This window comes from Scyliorhinus torazame, chromosome 11 (assembly GCF_047496885.1).
Source record: "Scyliorhinus torazame isolate Kashiwa2021f chromosome 11, sScyTor2.1, whole genome shotgun sequence".
NCBI lineage: Eukaryota > Metazoa > Chordata > Chondrichthyes > Carcharhiniformes > Scyliorhinidae > Scyliorhinus > Scyliorhinus torazame.
In genome coordinates, this window is record NC_092717.1 from 113762240 (window position 1) to 113782451 (window position 20212).

The 20212-nt window shown below is 48.2% G+C and overlaps 1 protein-coding gene across 4 annotated transcripts in view; it reads left to right on the forward strand.

The window, feature by feature from the left end:
- mybl1 (v-myb avian myeloblastosis viral oncogene homolog-like 1) overlaps positions 1–20212 on the forward strand; it is a 149883-nt gene that overhangs the window by 60647 nt on the left and 69024 nt on the right. For all 4 annotated transcript variants that reach the window (XM_072467643.1, XM_072467646.1, XM_072467644.1 and 1 more), the window contains 3 exons: positions 9507–9752; positions 11374–11748; positions 13056–13198. In XM_072467643.1, the coding sequence (XP_072323744.1) occupies positions 9507–9752; positions 11374–11748; positions 13056–13198 (764 nt within the window). The remainder of the gene's footprint in view (positions 1–9506; positions 9753–11373; positions 11749–13055; positions 13199–20212) is intronic.

Below are 20212 nucleotides of genomic sequence, written 5' to 3' on the forward strand. Positions count from 1 at the left end.
CGTTTTCTACCAGCGGGTTTGGACTTGACGTCTAAGCCTTGAAAGGAGATGGGTCTGGAGAAGTTGGGAGATCTGTTCATGGAGGGGAGGTTTACTTGTTTCAAGGAGTTGGCTGAGAAATTTCAACTGCCTGGTTCCAGTCTATTTAGCTATATTAAAATAGCGATTTAAAAAAAAAAAAATTTAAAAAAAACAATTTTTTTTTTGATAGCGAGGTGTGGAATGAGGCCCTTCACAGGGTCAATTCCATGACTTCAGGTGCTCAGCTAAGTTTTGATTCAATTCAAGGTTTTGCGCAGGACACATTTGACTAAAGCAAGGATGAGCGGACTCTTCTCCTGGGTGGAGGATAAGTGTGAGCGATGCTCTCTGGGGCCGGCTAACCATACACATGTTCTGATCCTGCCCTAAATTGGTACGCTTTGGGGCCTTTTTCTTTAACACCATGTTGGAAATACTCCGTGTAGATTTGGAATTATGTCGCTGGTGGCCATATTTCGGGTGTCAGACTCGTCGGGGATGAAGGCAGATGTTCTCGCCTTTGCCTTATCAATAGCCCGGATACGGGTTCTGCCTGGGTGGAGGTTTCCTACTCTGCCTAGTGCCTCGGCTTGGTTGGGTGACCTCATGTCTTTTCTACATTGGAGAAAGTTAAGTATACCATTGGAAGGGTTCTACCTAAGATGGCAGCCATTAATTTCCTGCTTTTATTTTTTTTTAAATTTAGAGTAACCATTTTATTTTTTTCAATTAAGGGGCAATTTAGCACGGTCAATCCACCTAGCCTACACATCTTTGTGTTGTGGGGGCGAAACCCATGCAAACACGGGGAGAATGTGCAAACTGCACATGGGCAGAGACCCAGAGCCGGGATCGAACCTGGGACTTTGGCGCCGTGAGGCAGCAGTGCTAACCAATGCGCCACAGTTTGCCCTGACTTTCCCCCTTTAAGGAGCTAGTCATGTCAACTGTTAAGGGTTTAGTTTAGTGTTTGTATTAAAGTTAATATGTGCTTTTGTTTTTGTCTTTTTCTCATATTGTGTATTTCTGTTTAATTTGGGTAGTTTTGTTTAATATGAAAATTGTTTAATAAACATTCTTTTAAAAAAACATTCAAATTGACTTTCGGTTGCAGCATGAATTTCAGGTCGCATGTTTGTCGCTCCCGCCAGAGTTGTCTTTTTTAGACTCTTTAACCCAGGTTTTGGGGGAAATTCGTATGTGTGAAGTTGTGGGAAGGTCTGAGGCATTGCAAGAATGTCAAAAACCGGAGGAAAAAATCCAGGGAGAAAGAGCGAGTGAAAGTCTGCTGTCAAACATGGTGAGGGGTTCAGCGGGAGAAAAGATGGCAGGAGAGCTCGTCAGATGGGGCAACGCCCATCATGGTGGAAAGGTTGGCTGAACATATGGCCGGGGAGTTTGAGCGGCTGTTGTCAAAACATTTTGACAGGTATGAGATGATGACCTCACTTAAGGAGAGGGTGGGTGAGACCATTGCCCTGACGAAATGAATTGGTGAAGACTTCGATGGCGGTGCAGGAGCAAGGAGAGAAAATGAAGGGGGTGGTGGAGGCATTGTCGCAGCATAGTGACCAGTTCACCTCGATGGGGGAGGAGTTGCGGAAGGTGGTGGAGATCAACAGAGGGCTGAGAGCCAAAGTGCAAGACCTGGAGAACAGGTCACAAACCTGAGGATCGTGGGTGCACCTGAGGGGGTGGCAGGCCAGAGGCCGACAGAATAGTTTGCCGAGATGCTGGCGAAGTTGATGGGGGAGGGGAAGGACCCCTCCCACTAGGAATTGGACAGGGCCCACCGGTCACTCCGGCTGAAACCAAGAACAAATGAACTGCCGAGAGCTGTGGTCGTCTGCTTTCACAATTTTCAGGTGAAGGAGAAGGCACTGAGGTCGGCAAAGCAGAAGCGGGAGGTGGAGCGGGACAGCAGCGGTATACATATATACCAGGATCTGATGAAGGAGCTAGCGAGAAGATGGGCAGCCTTCGGTCGGGCTACGGCGGCCTTGTGTAAAAGCAATGTGCTGTTTAGTGTGGTCTAACTGGTGAAGCTAAGGGTCATGCATAACGGCACTATTACTTCGAGATGGCGGCAGAAGTGGAGGCTTTTGTGAAGGCTGAGGGCTGGACTGAGTTTGGACCTTTTTTTTGCTGGGTTTTTTATGTTCTTTCCCTTTATGGATGCTATGGTTAACTGTATTATGTAAAAGATATTTGGGCTGGGGTGATTTGGATAGGATGGTGGGGATTTATGGTTTAAAGACTGAATAAAAGCAAATTACTGCTGATGCTGGAATCGGAAAGCAAAAGAGAAAATGCTGGAAAATCTCAGTAGGACTGGCAGCATCTGTAAGAAGAGAAAAGAGGATTTATGGTTTGTTGGGTCTGGGGCTTTGTTCTGATGTAGGGTGTTGGGAGTTTGGTGGGTGTGGGGGCTTTGGAGTTGGAATGTTTTTTCGCTGTGGGGGAGGGGACTTTGGCAGGGGCCACCACGCTAGCAAACGCAATGTTGGCTAGTGAACGTGAGTGAGGTGGAGGGAGGGGCCATGGTCGTTGGAACCTATTTGGGCAGGTTTTCATGGCCTGGGAACTGGCTGGTGGGGGGATGGGGATGATATTGGGTGAGGAGTTTTCAAGAGGAAGTGGAGGGGGGATTCTAGGAAGGGGGAGGGGTGCAGGTGACGGTGGGGGCTGGGTTTGGGTCTCACCTGTCATGCAGGGCCTGAGAAGTGGGGGGCATTGAGAGACCCCCAGTCAGAGTGGTGACATGGAACGTGCAAGGGTTAGGTGGACTGGTGAAGAGAGCGTGGAATATGGGGAATAGGGTGTTGGACCTGAAACTGGGCAGGTCCCGGCTACTCTCGCCGATCCCTTCCGGGGAGGCAAAGGTATTGACCGTGTTCATGGGAGGGATGGCCTGTGGAGGTTTAGGGAGTTTTTGGCCAGTGCATAAAGTGTACTCCAGGATCGGCTTTTTTTGTGGTAGGGAAGGCGCTGGTAGCTGGGGTAAAGAAGGCAGAGTATTCGGCGATCGCGATATTGGACCATGCTCCACTGGGTGGATGTGGTTTTGGAGAAGGGTCCAGCCCAGAAGCTGGCATGGAGGCTAGATGTGGGTTTGATGGCAGACCCAAACTTTTGCACCAAAATGGGGAAGGTGATCGAAATGGGGAGATCTATCCGTCGGTGGTCTGGGAGGCGTTGAAGGAGGTGGTGATTGGTCAGGTCATTTCATTCAAGGCGAAGGTGGATTGAGAGGCGTGGGATGAGCGGCAGCGGTTGATGGGGGTGATTTGGGAGTTGGATGGGTGATATTGGAGGACCCGGAGCTGGGACTTTTGGTGAGGAGGAAGGAATACAGGTGAAGTTTGGTCCTCTATCCACGGGGAGAACGGTCCCATAGCTGAGGCGAGTGAGGGCGATCGTCTACGACTATGGTGAGAAGGCCAGTCGATTGCTGGCAGGCTAGCTCCGTCGGCAGGCGGCATGTGGATTAGGGATGGGACGGGGGGGGCGGGTGGGCTGGTCGTGGTGCCAGAGCAGATGAATAAGGTGTTTGAAGACTTTAAGCGGGACTTGTATAAGTCAGAGCCGCCAGAGGATGAGGGTATTAGTGTCCGGAGGTGGAGGGAGGGCGGGATTGGAGGAATCAGTGGGGGTGGAAGAAGTGCAGGTCAAAATAGGGAAGATACAGTCGGGTAATGCGCTGGGCTGGATGGGTTCTCAGTTGAATTTCATAAACCAAATCAAGGTCAAACTAACACCAGTGATGGTAGAAATGTTAGTGGATGCAATGGTTAGCGGAGTATTGCTGGAGACCATGGGGCAGACATCCATCTCACAATTCCTTAAAAAGGATAAGGATCTGGTGGCGTGTGGGTCATACAGGCCCATTTCTCTACTGAACCAGGCTGCTAAGATATTGGCTATGGTGCTAGCGCTGAGGTTGGAGGAGTGCCTTCTGAAGTTGGTGGGGGAGGATCAGACGGGTTCGTTAAGGGCAGGCAGCTGTCGTCAAATGTGCAGCAGCTGCTGAAAGTGGTGCTTTCTCCAGCGGAAGGAAGGGAGGTGATGGTGGCATTAGATGCAGAGAAGGTGTTTGACAGAGTGGAGTGGCGTTATTTGTTTGCGGTGTTGGAGAAATTTGGGATTAGGCCTAAGTTTGTGGCAAGGGTAAAATTGTTATACAAGGATCCAACAGCACATGTACGGACGAACGATATGAATTTGGTGTACTTTCCACTATTCCGGGGAATGAGGGAGGGGTGCAACATGTCCCCCCCATTTGTTCACTCTGGCAATTGAGCCCTTGGCCATTGCGCTGAGGGGTTCGGACATATGGAAGGGGATAGTGGGGAGGGTGGAGCATAGGATGGTTCTGTACCCGGGCGATCTGCTGTTGTACATCTCGGACCCAAGCTTGTTGGTGAGGGATCTAATGGGGTTGTTAAGGAAATTTGGGACGTTTTTGGGTTTCAAGTTAAATTTAGGGGAAAACAAATGTTTAGTGGTGACTTCTCCAGGGGCGGGAGTGGGAGGGTGCCATTCCGGCGGCAACTCATTTTGGGATGCTAATGGCGCGGGAGTGGACACTGCTTCGAAAGCTCAATTTCACGACCCTGGTCAGGTGAGTGAAGGAGTTCTTGTTGCAATGGGATGGTCTCCCCATGTCGCTGGTAGGCCCGGTACAGGCAGCAAAGATGAACATTCTGCCAGGGTTATTGTTTCTGTTCCAGTGTCTGCAGTCTTTTTACCAAAGTCACTCTTTAGGGGGGGATGGACAGGCTGGTCTCGTCATTTGTGTGGGAAGGTGGCCAGGATACGGAAAGCGGTGCTCCAAAAGGTGGGGGGGGAGAGAGGGGTTGGTCTTTCCGAATTTGTTACACTTACTGGGTGGCGAATGCGGAGAAGGTGCGGGGCTGGAATAGGGAGATGGAGGCTTTATTGGTACAGACCGAGGCGAGTTCTTGTAAAGGGTCGGGGTTGCGGGCGCTGGAACGGTGCTGCTACCCTTCGCCCCAGGGAAGTACTCTGGTAATCCTGTGGTGGTAGCCACGCTGAAGATTTGGAGACAATTCCGACAGCACTTTAAGTTGAAGGCGGGCTCGAGGCTGAGGCCGATAAGTCGGAACCACGTGTTTGAGCCAGGTGGATGGATGGGAGGTTCCGGGGATGGGAGGAGGGGTGAAGGAGATGAAGGACCTGTTTTTGGAAGGGTGGTTCGCAAGCTTGGAGGAGTTGGGGCTGATGTTTGGGCTCCAGCATGAGGAGGGTTTCAGGTGTATGCAGGTGCGACCTTCGCGGGAAATGTCTTTCTGAACGTTCCGGTGGCACAGTCCTCGTGTTGTTGGAGGAGGTGCTGTCAGTGGTGGGGTCGTTTTGGCGATTTCTCCTCAAACACGGTCACAAACATCCCCCATCTTTTCTCAAACTCCTCTGAAGAGCCTCTTAACTCATATTTTATCTTCTCCAACCGCAGGAAGTCGTACAGGTCACCCAACCAAGCCGCTACCCCCGATGGCGATGCCAACTGCCACTCCAGTAAACTCCGCTGCCGTGCAATCAGCGAGGAGAAGGCCAAGAAACGGCCTTCCTCCGCTCCATGAGTTCCGGCTTCTCTGAAACCCCAAATATCGCCACCAAAGGGTTCGGGTCCACCTCCTCCACTATATTGGTTAAGACCGTGAACTTCCCAGAATCTTCCCAATTTTCCGCTACCCCAAAACATGTTTGTGTGATTCGCTGGCTCCCGCCCACAACTCTCACACTCCTCTGCTACCCCCCTGAAAGAACCCACTCAGAACCCCGAGTCATGTGCACCCTGTGCACCACCTTAAACTGTCTCAGGTTCATCCTTGCACAGGATTAGGTCCTGTTTACCCTACGCAGTGCCTCACACTCCATACTCCCGAATTGATCTCCACATCCCATTTCTCTTTGATCTTCACATCCACTCGTCTCCCTGCCACCCCAGCCACTTATGTATATATCCCCAGGGTGTATCTAGGGGTACACCTAGGGAACCCCCTCCAGACCTTTTGTGCAAAGTCCCTAACCTGCAGATACCTGTACTCCCTCTAGGCAGCTGTACCCTCTCCCTTAGTACCTCCAGACTGGTGAATCCTTCCTCCAAATACAGGTCCCTCACCTTGGCCAGGCCCACTTCCCTCCACCTCCTGTACAGACTAGCCATCCATCTCTCTCTTCTCCACCCCTCCCCCCCCCCCCCCCCCCCCCCCCCCCCGGCTCAAACCCATGATTCCCGCACAGCGGCATTAACACCAACATCCCTTCCATCCTAAGATGCCTCCTCAGCTGATTCCACATCTTCACCTTGGACTGTACCACTGGGCCCCCTGAATACCTACTTGGAGCCATTGGCAACGCTGCCACCACCATAGCCCTCAAAATAGACCCCTTACAAGATTCCTCCTCCATCTGAATGCACTCTACACCTTCTCCTTCCCACCATCGCCGCACCTTACCCACATTCGCCATCCAATAATAATGAAGCAGGTTCAGCAATGCCAACCCCCCCCTGCTGCCTCTGACTCATAGCAGGGTCCTCCCGACCCTCGGCACCTTCCCCGCCCATACAAAGTCCGAAATGATCGTGTCCAATTTCCGAAAAAAGGCCTTTGGTATGAAGATCAGGAGAGCCTGAAAATAAACAGGAACCTCGGCAGAATATTCATTTTCACTATTTGGACCCTCCCCGCCAACGTCAACTACAGTGAATCCTACCTCTTGAGATCCTCCCTGGCTTCCTCCACCAGCTTCGTTAAGTTCCACTTATGGAGCCCCGTTCATTCCCTCGTTACCTGAATCCCCAAATACCTAAACCTATCCATCGCTACCGCAAATGGCATCCCCCCTAAATATGCCCGCCATCCCAACTCATTCACTGGGAAAAGCTCGCTTTTCCCTACATTCAGTTTATACCCAGAGAACCCTACAGCAGGATCATAATCCTTCCCTAAATCTCCAGCGGATCCAAAACATACAGCAACAGGTCATCGGCACAGAGCTCGATGCTCCCTCTGTCCCCTCATAATGTCCTCCCACTATGCCGACCCCATGAGAGCCATCATCAATGGCTCTAATGCCAGCGCAAACAGTAACAGCGACAGCGGGTATACCTGCCTCACATTCATGTGTAAGTCAAAGCTCCACGAGCTCATTATTTGTCCTCACACTCTCCTTTGACGCCACATACAGCAACCACACCCCTGCCATAAATCTCGGCCCAAACCCAAACCATCCCAAAACCTCGAACAAGTACCGCCATTCCACCCGATCAAATGCCTTCCCTGCGTCCATGGACACCACCACGTCCGATACCAGAGCCCCCTACGGATTCATCACTACATTCAACAGCCGTCTTTTATTACTCGCGGGCTGCCTGCCCTTCACAAAGTCTGTTTGATCTTCCGCAACCACCCCCCAAGACGCAATCTTCCACCCTCCCTGCCAACGACTTAGCCAATACTTTAGCCGTGTTTAATAGTGATATCGGCTTATATGACCCACATTCCACCGGGTCCTTCCCTTTTTTCGGGATTAGCGTGATTACTGCCTGCGTCATCGTCTCCAGCAGCTCCCCTTTCTCCAGCACTTCACTAAACTCCCCCAACAGATGTAGTGCCAGGTCCGTTGCAAATTCCTTATAAAATTCCACCGGGTACCCATCCAGCCGTGGGGCCTTCCCCGACTTCATACCCCTGATACTATCCAGCGCCTCCCTCAGCCCCAGTGACTCCTCCAACACTCTTCCCCAGTGACTCCTCTTTGCTTCCTCCACCTGGGGAAATTCCCGCCCCATATCCCCTCCTCTCCCCCAGGGTCTGCCTCGTACAGTCCCTGGTAGTACTCCCTAAACGCCTCATTTATCTTCCCCAGCTCCGACACCACACTCCCAGTTCATATCTGCAACATTTCCCTGGACGCAGCCTGCCTCCGCAGCTGGTGCACCAGCATGGGACGTGTTTCGCCGATTTACGGTAGGATCATGGAGGAAGATAAGGTGTCCATGGAGGGGATGAAGGCCAAGTGGGAGAAGGAGCTGGGATGGCGTTGAAGGAGGGATCATGGTGCGAGGTGCTACGAAGGGTCAATGCCTCATTCTTGTGCGCAAGGCTGGGGTTGATTCAGTTAAAAGTGGTGTATAGGGTGCACTTAATGAAGGCGAGGTTTTGCACGTGGATTTGGAACTGGGTCCCCTGGAGGACATATTTGTGGTGTCAAATTTTTTTTTTGTAGAAAATATTTTATTGAGGCATTTATAAGTTTAACACTTTTAAACAATAATATCCAACAGAACCCACAACGAAAATAACCATCATTTCCCCCCCCCCCCCAAACACAAACCCCAACCATGACTTATAACCATGATGTGGAGATGCCGGCGTTGGGCTGGGGTGAGCACAGTAAGAAGTCTTACATGGCTTATAACGACACACCGCCGGCCCTCCCGCCATTGGTTTTCCTACCCTTATTCGGCACTTCCATGCCCCCCCCGCCCCTTGCTAACAGTCTAATGTTTCTCAAAGAAGTCGAAGAACGGCTCCAACCTCCCTTCTCAAATCTGAGAAACCCCGCCATGTCGCTAACCCAAACCCCTGACTTTGGGGGCTTAGAGTCCCTCCATCCCAGTAAAATCCATCTCCGGGCCAGCTTCGAAGCAAAGGCCAAAACTTCGGCCTTTCTCACCGCCTGGGCTCCTGGGTCTTCCGGCTCCAAAGATCGCCACCTCTGGACTCGGCACCACCCTCTCTTGCAGGACCTCTGACATGACGTCCGCGAATCCCTGGGGTGTCAGATCTGCTGGAGTTGCAGACAGTTGCAGGGGCAGAGGTCTTAGCCTTCGTCTCGTTGATCGCTCACAGACGGGTCCTGTTGGGGTGAAGGTCAGCCTCTTCCCCCCCCCCCCCCGTGCCTTGGTGTGGCTGGGAGATCTAATGGAGTTCCTGTGCTTGGAGAAGGCTAAATTTGCTCTGAGAGGGGCCGATGAGGGATTCCACAGGAGATGGGGTTTGTTTATCTTAAACTTTGGGGATCTGGTTGCCATCAAAGGTGAGGATTGTGGGGGGAGAGGGAGGTGAGGGTGTGTTTATTTGTTAAAATGTTGAAAATATTTTTCAAAATAAAATTCAAAGTTTGTTTATATAAATTCTACTTTGTGGTTTCAATGATCATTTATAACTAAATATTTTGTAATCAAGACCCCCTTTTTAAAAAAAGTGGGACTTTTTGGATGGTTAATATCATGATCAACTACACCATTGAGATATTAATCTACTTCTATTGTGATGCCTCCATGTGGATTAATTTTGTCTTAATGGGAAACTATTTTGGCGGTTTGGCTACGATGGACCAAATAATTGCGTCTGTTAAGTCTTAAAACCAATTCTGTTTAAAAATAGAATTCTGAACTTGATTGCAAACCTATTTACTTTAGAGTAAGCTGCTTTTTGTTTAATTGCTTTGTTTAGTCACAAGAGCCTACTGACTTTACATGCTGGTCAAGAAGTTTTTTTGGCGATGAAAGTTTATCCAGTACCTTGAGTAGCCTCGAGGATAAAGCAACTGAAACTTGTTCCAAGGAGCAGCCCCAGGGGACAAGCACACCTGTACAGCAGGCATCCCTCAACCGTTTCTTTGCACAGGAGGAGAATTCAGCCCTCAATACACTACATTCCATTCCTGATTTTGCAAAGACATTTGAACTAATTGAAGCAGTAAGTTTGTCATCTCCTATAATTAAATGTGGTAACGTGAAATTAATTTGGCTACCATATAATTAATAATATATTTTGCAATGGTTTTGTGCACTTTTAATACTTATTTCAATTTACGGTTTCCAGCTGTATTATGCAAAGACCCTTTAGCTTGGGCAGAATTCTTTTGTTTCCTCTATCTGCAGTACAAATGGCACCATCCCACTTCTAAACTTTTATTTAAAATTTCTGTATTTTCAGTCATTTTCATTATTCATTTCTATTTTCCTTTGCTTTCAAAGATGCTTTTCTTGTGGTTGGATATTTTTCTCTACCTGTTATTTATTGAATTATCTTGCTTTCCATAATGTAACAGGAACAATCATGTAGCATGGATCAGGATGAATTAGACATAATACTCAAAGAAAGCTCAATGTCATATCATTGCCAATGCTGACTGTTGTATGCTCTCCTATTACATCAATGGCAATCTTTTTCAAAATGAGAGGACCTCCTGTGTTGATTGTTGTGGGCAAACCTCTTTAGTAATAAGAGAGGACATGGATTATTATGTGCCCAAGGCAAGGGGTTTTAACCTCTGCTTTAATGAGCCAGCTACTCCTAGCAAGAAGTGTGAGCAAGGAGAGGTATTTTGAGGGCAGGAGCAGCAACTTTTGAGTGAAGAAAGAAAAAGGTGCAGTGAAAGCTTCTCTTCTAATAGAAAACTAGAGGAAGTAGGGATGGGAAGTTGATTACTTGGCAGCATGGGTAGGGACCTAGAGGGCTGTGCAGAGAGAATAATTGTGATGGGGAATTTTCCGTTGTACTCTTGGTGAGAGGTTAAATTTCCCACTACAGCGAGCAAGTCATGGAGAAAATTCTGCTATTCACATATTATGCATCATTATCTGTTTACATCCACAGGGGCCGAAATCCTTTTCCTCTAATGAACTTTCTCTACCACCATCTCTAGAATTCTTCTTTATTCCAGGCATCTTTCTGCATCTCTGCAGTGTTGCTTTATTGGCCTAACACACAAAGTCATCTACCCTTTAAGCTGCTGCAAAATCTTAACCTGCAGCAGTGCATAATTTCTCACTCCTAATTGCTGAGCAGTTTACGGGAGGCAGTTTTAGTGCTGTCGGTTTGCCTACCACATGCAATTGAGAGCAACCTGAGAAATTCAAATAAATGTGTAACTTACCTTATTAATTAAACTGCAGTTAGTTATTTGACTTCTTAAAAATTAAATACTTGTTTACTTGTGCTTCTATTTGTCTTCAAAGGTTTTATTGTGTATAATCAATTATATGTGGAACCTGAAGATTTTGAATTTTGGATATTTATCACCAACAGACGTCTGTCTTCAATAATAATGTAGAACTAAACAACTACTGTAACCATAACAATAGAATATGATGACATCAATCTACTTGTATTCAAATTGCAACATTCTTCCTTCTCTCTATTTCTATACACTTGCATGATCTAGAAAATATGTTTAAGAATGCTAACTAAAAAAGGTTATGTATCCTGCACCATTATTTGATGACCATGCTGCTGTGTCTAAATGAATTAAAATGAAACCTTTTTATTGTTGATTTTGTGGTTTGAGTGTAACAAGATTTTTCTTTTTTCTCAGGATTCTGTTGTGTGGAATGAGCTAACTAACTTTGACTTCTCTGAAGTCAATGAAAAGACACCTGCTAAACAGACTCCAGCTAAATTTGAACGTTTGCATCGCAGAGGTGGAATAGGTTATCGCTTTGATGGCAATGCCATTTCAGATCTGAGCAGAAGTACTTGCAGTAACAGCAGTGGGCAGGGTGAACTCATTCCTATAACGTCCCCTATTGTTGCCAAGTTCAGTACACCACCAACTATTTTGAGGAGGAAGAGGAGGCTTCGGCTTGGCCCGTCCCCATCTAGCGAATGTAACAGCGTTTCCTTCATGGAAATCAGCACGACGAGCCCAAAAAGTACTCCAGTAAAAGCGCTGCCCTTTTCTCCTTCTCAGGTGAAACTTAATGTACTAAGCAGACATCACGGTTTACATTTAGAAACCTTTGTCGTTTTAGCTTTCAGCATTATTCAAATTTTGTGTTTAGATATGGTTTAGTTTAGTACAAAAGAAGTGTACGGGTAGCATATTTAAACTAGGGTTAACTGACACTTGTTAAACAGCTAAGAATTATACAATAAAAATAGAAATTGCTGGATTACTTCAACAGGTCAGGCAGCATCTGTGGAGAGAGGAACACCGTTAACAGTTCTGTAGAAGGGTCTCAGGACTCGGAACATTAACTCTGTTTCTCTCTCCACAGATGCTCCAGACTCGCGTTTATCCAACATTTTCTGTTTTTATTTCATATTTCCAACATTTGTGGTATTTTGCTTTTATTTAGGAATTGTACAAGATTCCTTTAAGATTGTGAAAAGACTAGCCAAATAAGTAGGAAGAAATGTTATACATGCAGTTGATTTATGAATAGGTTGCTATCTAGTGCGGTAATTGTCTGATCTTTAGAAGCATTCAAAAGGAATGAGACTAATATTGTCAGGTCAAAAGCTTAAAATGGAAATGAGCTTGTGGCTTTTGACTATGATATGATTTGAAGAAGCTGATAGGCTAGGTATCCTTTATTCAAAGTAGATTTATTGTAATTGAAAAGCAAAATTTCTGGAAATAACAACAGGTTATCAACAGGTTAACAACGGGGGAAACATTTTCCCCAGGGTAGAGGGGTCAATTACTAGGGGGCAGAGGTTTAAGGTGAGAGGGGCAAGGTTTAGAGTAGATGTACGAGGCAAGTTTTTTACGCAGAGGGTAATGGGTGCCTGGAACTCGCTACCGGAGGAGGTGGTGGAAGCAGGGACGATAGTGACATTTAAGGGGCATCTTGACAAATACATGAATAGGATGGGAATAGAGGGATACGGACCCAGGAAGTGTAGAAGATTGTAGTTAAGTCGGGCAGCATGGTCGGCACGGGCTTGGAGGGCCGAAGGGCCTGTTCCTGTGCTGTACATTTCTTTGTTTGTTCTTTGTTCTTGTGTGTCAGCATGTGTGGCAAGTACAGGTTAGTTGTCATTTCAGGTATTAACCCTGTATCGGAAACAGTTGTGATGAAATCTTTAACCTAAATGATTAACCTGTCTTTTATAGATGCTGACACACTTGCTGAGTACTTCCGGCAATCTGTTTTATAGTTCTGATTTTTATGTCATTTTGTCATAATTGCAGTTGTTCGTAAACATTTAAAAATCTAAAAACTTGAGTATTAAATTGTTGTAATATTTTATTTTCCTGCCCTGAAACTCCAGTTTTTTAATATCTGCTCTGGCAATGATCATCTGAACCTTGATAATCCAGCACTTACTTCAACTCCAGTTTGTGGACAAAAAGTTCTGGTGACAACTCCATTACGGAAAGAACAAACACCTAGAGTTCAAAAAGAAAATGCAGGGTGAGTAGTTATAGGTAGTTCTTCCCTCCTACTGAAAGACGATTATTATTTGGAAAAAATTATTTCCGAAAGATTTTGTTTTTCTCCATCTCTACGTCAAACTGCCTTTTACAAAACCTTACATTCACAATATGCCGTCTTCATATTTCTAACCATACAGTATTTAGAATGCATGTATAATATTCGAGGAGCTTGTTGTTATAATGTGGTTCTATAAAAGCTTTTATTTTAATCAAATAGGAGCTCTGGATGGGAAATGGCTTGGAGGGTTGATTGGCTTAATTTTGTCCTGGGTTGTTTTGTGTTTCTGGTAAGCAGATCCAAAAATTCACCATTTTTATTTTGGCCATTAAACTTTTTATATCTCTATTTATGTTCTGCCCTGCACCCCACAGAAGACAAAGGGCTGGCTTCTCTCCTGAATCAGTACCTGTTTTGAAATGGATTTGGACCTCAACAGAGTTAAATGTATTCAAGCCTATCCCTCAAAACAACCACAGGAAAGTATCTATCTGTATTCCCCACCAATTTTTAAAAAAAAATCACCAATTCCCTTATGACCTCTCAAACTGATTCAGTTATATTTAAAGCAAGGTTTGCCTTGTGCCTCATTCCTCTCCATTTCCACAAGAATGATTACCATTCTATCAATCGTGGCAAGGGTTGCTGCAGGCCATCCCTGAGGTAGACATTGAAGAGCCATTTTGTGTGCTATTATTGAAGGTTGAATAGTAATCTCTTGGAAGTTCGTGAGGGTTGAGTCAGGAATTTTGCTACTCCCTTTGCGTAGTCTGCTCTAGGCGCTGTAGTCATGAATTTCTCAATAGGACTACCTTTCTTTTTATATGGACAGAATGATTAAAAAAAACAAAGGTCTAGATTAGAACCTCTTGAAGTCATGGCCAAAAATATCCCTAACTGCATATAGGCATAGTTCTCCAGCAATCACAGATCTAGAACGTCTTACTTATGTGCAGTGTTCCCTCCAGCAGGTGTTCAAAACATTTAAAGCAGCCAAACACTTGAACAGAATTTCCTGTGAAACCCAATAAACATTGGAGGGATTGTTGCTTATGCATCCCACAGAAGGGTACACCAGGAAGGAAGTGGAATAGGATACAAAGCTGTCAGAATAAAAGTATGGCCCATAATTTGCAGTGAATAAAGGTTGATTCACCAACCAAGTAACCACACCTGCCTGTTTCCCCCCCTAGCCTCAAGTTCCTCACTTTTTGATACTTCTGCCACTGTGCGGGGAGGGACAGAGCTTACAAACTTTTTTTAAAAATATATTTTTATTCAAATTTTTAAATATTTTCAACAAACCCCCCCCCCTTACAGAAAAAAGAAAAACAAAGAACACATAAATAAACATCTTACAACTACATCACGAATTCCCCCAATATACAACCCCCCCATTAAACAATAATTAACACAGTAGTTAACACAAAGTACACCCCCACCCCTGGGGTTGCTGCTGCTGCAGACCACCTCCTAACGTTCCGCTAGAAAGTCTAGGAACTGTTGCCACCGCCTGAAGAACCCTTGCACAGACCCTCTCAAGGCAAATTTTACCCTCTCCAATTTAATGAATTCTGCCATGTCGCTGATCCAGGCTTCCATGCTTGGGGGCCTCGCAACTTTCCACTGTAGCAGAATCCTCCGCCGGGCTACCAGGGACGCAAAGGCCAGAATACCAGCCTCTTTCGCCTCCTGCACGCCCGGCTCGTTCGATAACCCAAATGGTGCTAACCCCCAGCTCGGCTTAACCCGGGTGTTCACCACCTTAGACACCGTTCTCGCAATGCCCCTCCAGAACCCATTCAGCACCGGGCACGCCAAGAACATATGGGCGTGATTTGCTGGGCTCCCCGAGCATCTCCCACACCTGTCTTCCACCCCAAAGAACCTGCTCAGCCTCGCCCCTGTCATATGCGCTCTGTGAAGAACCTTAAATTGTATCAGGCTAAGCCTGGCGCAAGAGGAGGAAGAATTAACCCAACCCAGGGCGTCCGTCTACGTACCCTCGTCTATCTCCTCCCCAAGCTCCTCCTCCCATTTACCCTTTAGCTCCTCCATCGGGGTCTCCTCCTCCTGCATCTCCTGGTAGATCGCCGAGACCTTGCCTTCTCCAACCCACCCCCCCGAGAGCACCCTATCCTAGATCCTACGTGCTGGAAGCAGCGGGAACCCCCTCACCTGCCGTCTTACAAACGCCCTTATCTGCATGTCCCTGATGGCATTTCCGGGGGGGGGAAGCCCAAATTTTTCCTCCAGCGCTTCAAGGCTCGCAAACGTCCCATCTATAAACAGGTTCCCCATCCTTCTAATTCCTGCCCTGTGCCAGCTCAGGAACCCTCCATCCATTCTTCCCGGGACGAACCGATGGTTCTCTCGGATCGGGGACCAAACCGAAGCCTCTACCTCACCCCTGTGGCGTCTCCACTGCCCCCAAACTTTCAGAGTCGCTGCCACCACTGGACTCGTGGTGTACTTTGTCGGCGGGAGCGGCAGCGGTGCTGTCACCAGCGCTCCCAGACTCGTGCCCACACAGGACGCCATCTCCAGCCTCTTCCACGCCGCCCCCTTCCCCCTCCATTACCCACTTGCGTATCGTGGCCACATTGGCAGCCCAGTAGTACCCACACAGATTAGGCAATGCTAACCCTCCTCTGTCCCTACTCCGTTCCAGAAACACCCTCGGGGTCTTTTTCGCCTACACGAATCCCATGATGCTCCTGCTGACCCGCTTAAAAAAGGCCTAAAGGATCAGGATGGGGAGGCACTGGAATACAAAAAGGAACCTCGGGAGCACCGTCATTTTCACCGACTGCACTCTACCCGCCGTGGCAACATATCCCACCTTTTAAACTCCTGCTCCACCAGTCACGTCAAGTTGAGCTTGTGTAGGGCCCCCCAGCTCCTGGCCACCTGGATCCCCAGGTACCGAAAACTCCATTCTGCCCTCTTCAATGGAAGCTTGTCTATCCCCCTTCCCTGGTGCCCTGGGTGTATCATGAAGAGCTCACTCTTCCCCACGTTGAGCTTATACCCGGAAAAGTTCCCAAACTCCCTGAGGATCCGCATCACCTCCGGCATTCTCCCCGCTGGGTCCGCCACATACAGTAACAGGTCATCGGCATACAACAATACCCGGTGTTTCCCCCCCCCCTTCCAGTTGCTGGACTCCCTTAAAACCATAGCCAAAGGCTCAATTGCCAATGCAAATAGCAAGGGGGATAGGAGGCACCCCTGCCTCGTCCCCCGGTACAGTCGAAAGTATTCCGACCTCCTCCAATTCATGGCCACACTCGCCACCGGGGCTTCGTAAAGTAGCCTAACCCAACTAATGAACCCCTCCCCAAACCCAAACCTCCTCAACACTTTCCAAAGGTACCCCCACTCCACCCTATCGAAGGCCCCCGCGTCCATCGCCGCCACTGTCTCTGCTTCCCCCTCCAATGCAGGCAACATGATTATGTTAAGGAGCCTCCGCACATTGGTATTCAGCTGCCTTCCCTTCACAAAACCCGTCTGGTCTTCGTGAATCACCCCCGGGACACAGTCCTCAATTCTGGTAGCCAACACCTTCGCTAATAGCTTCGCATCCACGTTGAGGAGCGAGATTGGCCTATACCACCCACACTGTAATGGGTCCTTGTCCCGCTTCAAGATCAGCGCCCTGGACATCGTTTGGGGCATGGCCCCTCCCTCCCTCACCTCATTGAAAGTCCTCACTAGTAGAGGGCCCAGCAGGTCCATGTACTTCCGGTAAAATTCCACTGGGAACCCATCTGGCCCCGGTGCCTTCCCCGCCTGCATACTCCCCAGCCCCTCAGTCAGCTCCTCCAGCCCTATCAGTGCCCCAAGCCCAGCCACCTGCTCCTCCTCCAACCTCGGGAACCCCAGCCGATCCAAAAATCGATGCATCCCACCCCCCCCCCCCCCCCCCCCCCCCCCCCACCCCCTCCGTCGGGGGCTCAGACCTATACAGCCCCTCATAAAAGTCTCTAAATACCCCATTTATTCCCACCGCACTCCGCACCGTGTTCCCCCCTTTATCCCTAACTCCCCCAATCTCCCTCGCTGCCTCCCGCTTCCGAAGCTGGTGTGCCAACATCCGGCTAGCCTTCTCCCAGTAGTCCTACACCGCCCCTTGCGCTTTCCTCCACTGCACCTCTGCCTTCTTGGTGGTCAACAGATCGAACTCTGCCTGGAGGCTTCGTCGCTCCTTGAGTAGTCCCTCCTCGGGGACCTCTGCATACCTCCTATCCACACTTAAAATCTCCCCCACCAATCTCTCCCTCTCTCTCCTCTCCTTCCTCTCCTTGTGGGCCCTAGTGGAGATTAGCTCTCCCCTAATCAGCGCCTCCCAGACCAACCCACCTGCACCTCCCCATTATCGTTACCCTTTCAATGCACCCCCGGATCCGCCCGCTCACCTCCTCATCTGCCAGCAAGCCCACATCCAGGCACCACAGCGGGTGCTGGTCCCTCTCCTCCCCTAGCTCCAGCTCCGCCCAATGAGGGGCATGGTCTGAGATGGCTATGGCCGAATACTCCGTGTCCTCCACCCTCTGGATTAGTGCCCTGCTCATAACAAAGAAGTCTATCCGGGAGTAGGCTTTATGGACGTGGGAAAAAAAAGAAGATTCCCTGTCCCCCAGCCTGACAAACCTCCATGGGTCCACTCCTCCCATCTGGTAAATAAACCCACTCAGCACCTTGGACGCCGCCAGCCTCTTACCCGCCCTGGACCTGGAGCGGTCCAATGCTGGATCGAGTACCGTGTTAAAGTCTCTCTCTTCTCCCCCCCCCCCAATAATCAAGTTCCCTGCCTCCAGATCCGGAATCCGGCCCAACATGCGCTACATAAATCCGGCCCTGCAATTTCTGGCGCTGCTCCCTTTTGCGGCCTAATCCAAGCTCCCCCACCTCGGGCCTCCCATCTCCCCTCCCCCCTCAACGGGGGCCCGTCTAGAGCTTACAAACTTAAGTGTGCGCTAGCATATAAGGGTAGAGGTTGTGAAAATACAGGTTTAAAAATACACTATCTAAATGGGCATAGCATTCACAATAAGGTTATTGAATTGACAGTGCAGATGGAAGTAAACAGATATTACCTAATTGCCATTACAGAGACTTGGCTGCAAGGTGACCAAGGTTGGGAACTGAATGTTCAAGGATATTTGCCATTTCGGAAGGATAGACCGAAAGGAAGAGGAGGTGGGGTAGTGCTATTAATAAAAAATAGAAAATAGGATCAGTACATTAGTGAGAGAGGATCTCGGATCAGAAGACATGAATCAGTTTTGATGGAGCTAAAAAAACAGGAAGGGGTAGTAAACATTAGGAGGAGGTGCTTAGAGGCCACCTAATTCCCGTACCAGCCTCCCCGAACAGGCGCCGGAATGTGGCGACTAGGGGCTTTTCACAGTAACTTCATTGAAGCCTACTCGTGACAATAAGCGATTTTCATTTCATTTTCATAATTGTGGTAATGTATGGCATTGGATATATCAGAAAATTAAAAGTCCATGTAATAGAACATAGAACATAGAAAAATACAGCACAGAACAGGCCTTTCGGCCCACGATGTTGTGCCGAACCTTTGTCCTAGATTAATCATAGATTATCATTGAATTTACAGTGCAGAAGGAGGCCATTCGGCCCATTGAGTCTGCACCGGCTCTTGGAAAGAGCACCCTACCCAAAGTCAACACCTCCACCCAACACTAAGGGCAATTTTGGACACTAAGGGCAATTTATCATGGCCAATCCACCTAACCTGCACATCTTTGGACTGTGGGAGGAAACCGGAGCACCCAGAGGAAACCCACACAGACACGGGGAGGATGTGCAGGCTCCGCACAGACAGTGACCCAAGCCGGAATCGAACCTGGGACCCTGGAGCCGTGAAGCAATTGTGCTATCCACAATGCTACCGTGCTGCCCTTAAGAACAAATAAATCTACACTATATCATTTTACCGTAAACCCTGTACCTATCCAATAGCTGCTTGAAGGTCCCTAATGTTTCCGACTCAACTACTTCCACAGGCAGTGCATTCCATGCGTCCACTACTCTCTGGGTAAAGAACCTACCTCTGACATCCCCCCCCCTATATCTCCCACCATTCACCTTAAATTTATGTCCCCTTGTAATGGTTTGTTCCACCCGGGGAAAAAGTCTCTGACTGTCTACTCTATCTATTCCCCTGATCATCTTATAAACCTCTTTCAAGTCGCCTCTCATCCTTCTCCGTTCAAATGAGAAAAGGCCTAGCACCCTCAACCTTTCCTCATAAGACCTACTCTCTATTCCAGGCAACATCCTGGTAAATCTCCTTTGCACCTTTTCCAAAGCTTCCACATCCTTCCTAAAATGAGGCGACCAGAACTGTCCACAGTACTCCAAATGTGGCCTTACCAAAGTTTTGTACAGCTGCATCATCACCTCACGGCTCTTAAATTCAATCCCTCTGTTAATGAACACTAGCACACCATAGGCCTTCTTCTCAGCTCTATCCACTTGAGTGGCAACTTTCAAAGATGTATGAACATAGACCCCAAGATCTCTCTGCTCCTCCACATTGCCAAGAACTCCACCGTTAACCCTGTATTCCGCATTCATATTTGTCCTTCCAAAATGGACAACCTCACACTTTTCAGGGTTAAACTCCATCTGCCACTTCTCAGCCCAGCTCTGCATCCTATCTATGTCTCTTTGCAGCCGACAACAGCCCTCCTCACTATCCACAACTCCACCAATCTTCGTATCGTCTGCAAATTTACTGACCCACCCTTCAACTCCCTCATCCAAGTCATTAATGAAAATCACAAACAGCAGAGGACCCAGAACTGATCGCTGCGGTACTCCACTGGTAACTGGGATCCAGGCTGAATATTTGCCATCCACCACCACTCTCTGACTTCTATCGGTTAGCCAGTTCGTTATCCAACTGGCCAAATTTCCCACTATCCCATGCCTCCTTACTTTCTGCAGAAGCCTACC